This window comes from Nilaparvata lugens, chromosome 3 (genome assembly GCF_014356525.2).
Source record: "Nilaparvata lugens isolate BPH chromosome 3, ASM1435652v1, whole genome shotgun sequence".
Lineage (NCBI taxonomy): Eukaryota > Metazoa > Arthropoda > Insecta > Hemiptera > Delphacidae > Nilaparvata > Nilaparvata lugens.
In genome coordinates, this window is record NC_052506.1 from 15,297,362 (window position 1) to 15,303,361 (window position 6,000).

General features: G+C 39.1%; 1 protein-coding gene across 2 annotated transcripts in view; it reads right to left on the reverse strand.

The window, feature by feature from the left end:
• Window positions 1-5,702, reverse strand: part of LOC111058966 (palmitoyltransferase Hip14) — a 33,356-nt gene extending 27,654 nt beyond the window's left edge. Inside the window, exons 1-2 of one of the 2 annotated variants that reach the window (XM_039423019.1) lie at window positions 5,352-5,688; window positions 188-325 (exon numbers count right to left, since the gene is read on the reverse strand). In XM_039423019.1, coding sequence (XP_039278953.1) covers window positions 188-325; window positions 5,352-5,405 — 192 coding nt within the window. In that variant the 5' untranslated portion in view covers window positions 5,406-5,688. Of the gene's footprint in view, window positions 1-187; window positions 326-5,351 lie in introns of both variants that reach the window. The other variant, XM_039423020.1, reaches the window with a different exon arrangement.
• Window positions 5,703-6,000: the final 298 nt, after the last annotated feature.

The window sequence follows — 6,000 nt, forward strand, 5'->3', positions numbered from 1 at the left end:
ACATGCAGTCAAATATTTAACTAAATAATCAAAATCTTTTATTTAACTTATATCAAGTGAAAAAGGCAGCATGTTATGTTTTAATTTCATTATGAAACACTCGTAAAACATACAACTCTGATGACAGTGTTCATCAATAGGTTACTTATGTAAGGCATCTGTGATAATGCTCAAATGACTAACTCACCTGAGTAGCCTTGACAATATCGAAGCCACTGCAATCCTGATCAGAAACCGAATTCTGAGTGGGTGCTGGTTCTTGGAAAATCGTACTAGGCTCATGTTTTCCTCCATCGCAGCCATGATACCTTGGCTTACAGGTCTCCTGAAGAAAATACAATTTTAAAAATTGGTGCATATCTATATATTTTATTGATAGACACTGTCAGTTATGTCATAACACGATAGCCGTACATAACTACGATAAACACTCAAGTTATTCACCAGTGGGCCAGCTTAATATAACATAAGCCAAGTAACAATAGAATCACACATTTCAATAAAACAATAAGTCATAGTGTTCATTGATGAAATGAATAACAATATACAATCAACAATATCAATAGTAGTTTATGAATAGGAACAATAAATGTGGGAATTTGGACCCTACCATAGAATTGGAATGCATTATTGAACGTTTTGTTTCGCTGTTTGAATGAAGAAAGGAAGATAGGCTAACACATTTCATACTCACAGACTATATCCCGCTTTACAGAAAGCTCATTAATTATTACTATTGAACGAAAATCCAAATCAAATGCTGTAATTCACCCCGAAGACTTCGGCGACTGTAAATATTGACAACAGGAAGTTACTATGATAAACTACCTACTGGTCCTGGTACCCAAGGAGGTACTGGGTTCGATTCCCGGGCTGACAAATAATTTTTGAATAGTAGGCTCATCGAATTCCCATCTAGATGTTTACCCTGTTGTCAATATTTGCAGTAGCAGAAGTCTTCTGAGTGAATTACAGCATTTAATTTGGATTATCGTTTAATAATAATAAATTCATTAGAATTTGAATAATTGCAATATCTCAGTAATTTTCAACAGTAGAAAGCTCATTAAATCGAATGAACCATTGAACCTATTGATTTGAATAAGTTATCATTTTAACCTACCGCCATGAATCATAGTCAAAGCTGTTTGATAACAATGACAAAAGAGCCATGATAACCAGGACATTATGATTAGAAGAAAACGCTACTCCCATAATACTATAATCTGTGTAGGTAGGTAGTATGTTGATTGAAAATGTATGGGAAACTCTATAGGTAAGCTGGATTTGGAATTCTTCAGTCTGTATCTTGGAATAAATATTTTCTCTACAATAGGAACCTGTGAACTTCATAAAAAAAAATCAATTCAACTCTTCATCAATCAATGGATGACTTGTGCTGAATAGATTAGGTCATCGAAAAATTAGAAACTCAAAAACACAAAAGTTCACCAGAATTATACTTAATCAAGATGGCATGCTATATATGTGAATAAAACTTAAATATGTGAGCCCCCTGTGGGTTGGGGGACCTTTGAGCCGATCATCGTACTCAAGAATGTGTTGAAAACCAGAATTCACCCACAGTATCCATGCTTGTCGTAGGAGGCGACTAAAATGGACCTCAAGGCAGCTCCAGAAGTTGCCTTGCCTTCCAAACCCACGGGATCTGCCCCATCAGGGCAGTTTCGGAGGGGCAAAAAGTAAAACCCAAGAGGCTGAGTCGAGGGTGGCCGGGTCAATTTGGTGGCCCCTCCTTCAGCTGAAGGACCTACAAAAATACCAGGAGTGGAACTCACGTAGGTCACGAGTTTTGGGTGGAGTGACCAAACCTCACCACTGCTCAAAGAAGGACGGCCATTAAGGCAAAACTTCTTGGGAGAGGTGAGGCTTCAGACCCTGCGAAGTTTCGCAGGGGCAAAAAGAAAAAACCCAAGAGACCAGAGATGGGTGAAACTCCAGGCACAAATGTGGGTCAAGAGGCTGAGTCAAGGGTGGCCGGGCGCCCTAGAGGCAGCTTGGCCGCCCCTTCCTCAGCGGTAGGGCCTTCAAAGAAGGCCAGGAGTGGAACTCACGTAGGTCACGAGGACTAATCAGTCTGAAGAGACTGCCAGGCATATCACACTGGATTGCAACAAGCAACCGGGTGATGAATGGGATGTTAGTATGGGGAAAAACTCCTGGTTCTTGAAAAGAACACATGTATTGGTTTGCCTAACTAACATACTACTTGGGAACACAATAAGCTTCGGTTGACGTGTGTGGTTCTTTGAAACTTTGGATCCTTGAAACCGTCCCTTCAAAACAATAAATATCCTCCTTCCTCACACAATGAGTGGAGTGGGAGGCTAAGTAGTTTATCTCGCAGTACTTTCCTGAATGATTTTTCTTCCAATTCACGAAAACACTGGGGAAGTCCATTGAATATCTTCAGTGTTTGAATGGGATAGCTGTTGTGTGATTTGATCAGTCTTTAGTAATGTAGATTAATGTAATTACGCCTCCTGGGGTTGTGATCATGGAATTGGCTTCTTGCTTGCAGCGTATGAATCCGACCCTTCAAGAGTGTCAAGGTGCTGAGTAAGTATTGGCTGAATACATTAAGAATCCCCATCTTAGAAAAAGTGGCCGGCAATGTTCCAGGGGTGGAGATGACATCATGATTCGCACTACTTTTTTTGAAGAAGGAGAATCCTCTCACAAATGCTTGTGACCCCAAAGTACAATTCTATAATTGACGTGATTATGAAAAAGGGCATGATATGCAGTAACCAGATAACTCTTAGTAACAATGTTTCTCAACTTCCGCATCAGGTAGATGAACTTGGAGTCGATTACAGACCATATATCTACATGTGGATCCCATGACAGAGAGGCATCCACCACCATAAATCCAAGAAGTTTAACTCGAGCTCACCAAAGAAAGGTGGACTACGCTTCAAGGTCTAGGGATAGAGATGTGGATGTGGCAATACACAGGTCTGCCAAACGGTTGGAGGTTGCCAGTGATTGGTTCCGAATGCTACTTAATGCAACTTATGAATGCCGTTGAATGCTACTTATGAACAAACTTGCACTGGATGAGAGGAAGACTCAAACTCTCTAAGGCGGAATCCACCAATCTTTGGGGATCGCAGTGTAAAGGTGCTTGGATTCATGATGGATGCCACATTGACATGGGATCTGCAATAGACTGTCAAGAGTCACTTATCTAATGCGCGAATTGAGAGGACATGCTTCTTTGGAGTACCGGGTTACGGCATACCATGGCTTCTTCCACACCCATATTAATTATGTCATTGTGCTTTGGGGTCTTGCAGGCGGCTGCAGAAAGATCTTGCTACTACAAAATAAGGTTCTTTGGATCATCACCTCGTCTCATCGGCTAGAACACTTTGCGCCAATCTCTAGGAGACTGGAGATTATGACGGTCTATAGTCAGAATCTGTTTAGTTTGCTGTTACTCTTGAGAAGAGGCAAACATATACGTAGCTTTCAGCAAAGAGGCCGCATCACAAGGAGGATACTTGATACTTATACTTCATACTTGTTGTTATCCCACTGGAAACGCTGCTGCGTCGTGGTCGTCGCTCTGCAGAAATTCCTCTACAGAGTAATAAGGTCTGGCTAGCAGGTAGGTCTTCAGTGCCCTCTTGAACCTGTCCTCCCTCACTATGGTTCTAATGTCCGCTGGAACCCTATTGAATATGGCGGAACTGAGGAATTTGGGCCCCATTTCTTGCTAAAGTAGATGTCACCTGCTCCACATGAATCAATCCTGCTTGTCGAGTGTTGTATGGATGGATTGTCTCATTTCTAATAAACAATTCTGGCTTCCTCTTCACCATCATGGCCGACTCCAAGATGAATGTTGATGGCAGAGTCAAAATATTTAATTGACGAAAAAGTGAGGAGAAATTATATCAATTTGCATCAGGCCATACTGACTCGATTGCATAATAACTTCCTTGTCCCAGCACTCAAGATCTTCAATATGATGCCCGTGTATATCCGTGAAAGACATTGAAGGAGAAGGTCTTTGAGAGGGCAATTCGGGAGAGGCTTAAGAGCCTAGCACTCTACTCACTGGATGAAGAGGCAATACAATGTTTTCTGAGATCTACGACTGACCTTAGTCCTAGTCATTATCTTGATCTTAGTCTTTGTTGTCAATTTTAAATTTTTTGCCGCTATCTATCCAACATTTGTGTCTTGGCCTCGTTCATGCACAGCGCAAAGCGTGTTCACTCTGAAACATGAGCTGGCTTCCTCCAGCAATTGAGCTGATCTGAGAATAGCCAAATGAGGATCTTTATCTTGGGCGATTAGAGTAGAATAGTCAGCAAATAGTAATGCTTTCCCCTCTTTGCTGAGACATTTATATAAATGTGAAAAAACAGAGGACCAAATCATGTTCAAAATCTTTCTAATACTGATTAGTGTCTTATTTGACAACTGAGAAGCCGTTTTAGAAAGAAATGTTAGTATAGTAAACAGACTGCACAGAGAGACAATAGTAGCTTCCACCTGCTATTGCGAAAAAGCAATATGTGCGGAGCTCAAATGCACACAATATGACATTCCAATTCTGCGTTTTTGCTGCAGCTACCAAAAAACTAGCCCCTTATCATACAATAGGCCAACTGGATGTTGATTGTCAACCGACACGCAGAATTATCCCAATTTTTAAGCAATTTATGGACAGTTCTTAGTATCCTTTGGCGATAATTGGTAGAGCACGCTGCACACAAGGACTGTGTAGCTTTTACAAGCTGTTGCGGGAACACGGATTAGGAAATGCCATGTTCATCATTGTTTCAAACTTTCAAAAATGTCTAACTCTGTGTTCCCGCGACAGCAAGTAGGAGCTACAATAGAGTAACAATTGATAATGTTAATTTATGCAGTGTGTTCAAAGAAAGATCTTATTGCCGGTAAAATAGTAGGCCTACTTGAGCTGTTTCATTCCAAGGAAAACAAAATTCCCAAAAATATCCAATTAAAATTATCATACAATAGGCAAAGAGACTTGGAAAAATGCATATTATAGGCCTATGCGTTGCTTTTGCACAAGAGCTATGTTTTGTTTATATGCTTTGTCCAAGTTAAGTTAGTTAGGTACGGTAATTAAACCTAACTTAAAGGCTATCTTTGTGAAGACATCACATAATTTAATCAAGGCCTAGTATAATTCAAAACTTCAAAGCAAGAGAGCAGTGTAATTCTGGAATCAATAAAACAACCTGAGCTACTAGAATGAAAAACATTTTTCATGAATTATCCTTGTATAGGCTACAATGCATCATTATAGTATTGTTCAATAAATTATTGTTGTAACTAGAAATTTTTACCTGAGCTAAGAAGTTTACAGGATTGCATGACGAATCAAAATCTGAAGGAATCATCTTGGTAAATTGGTGAAAGATAATTTAAAAGTTTTATGAAATCTTCACTCAATATTCTATCTATGTATGTATTCAAACAAGTTTGGAAAATTATCAAGTTGGATATTACCCATTTCTTACAAACTAGTACAACAGACTAAGCAAGATTATGTCAATATTTTTTTATTGCACGCACTTCATGAAATACTAATGAAACAATATGAATGTTTAACTTTAAAATCACAAATCGGTAAATTGTCTGATTCAAGAACCAACCCAAGTCCAAAACCAAAATGCAATCAAAAAAGCAAAGAGATATGGAATAGACTATAAATAATTAGAGTAGCCAAGTTCGTCGTTACGTTATGGAAGGCTGTTAATCGAACATGTTTAGTATACTCCGTATCGAATCTATATCTTTTAAAAATACGTAAATTGCTCGATTAAGAAGTAGCTGTGTAGTATTTGTTCGATAGCTTGATGTTGCTGAAGATTAAGCCAAATTAAAAACTGTCATTTGAAGCAATTTGAAGCATAGTTCTATGCAAAGACCTTAAAGATGCATAGACTCACATATAGTGTTAGTGTCGTACTTGAAATTGAAATCCGCCATTGA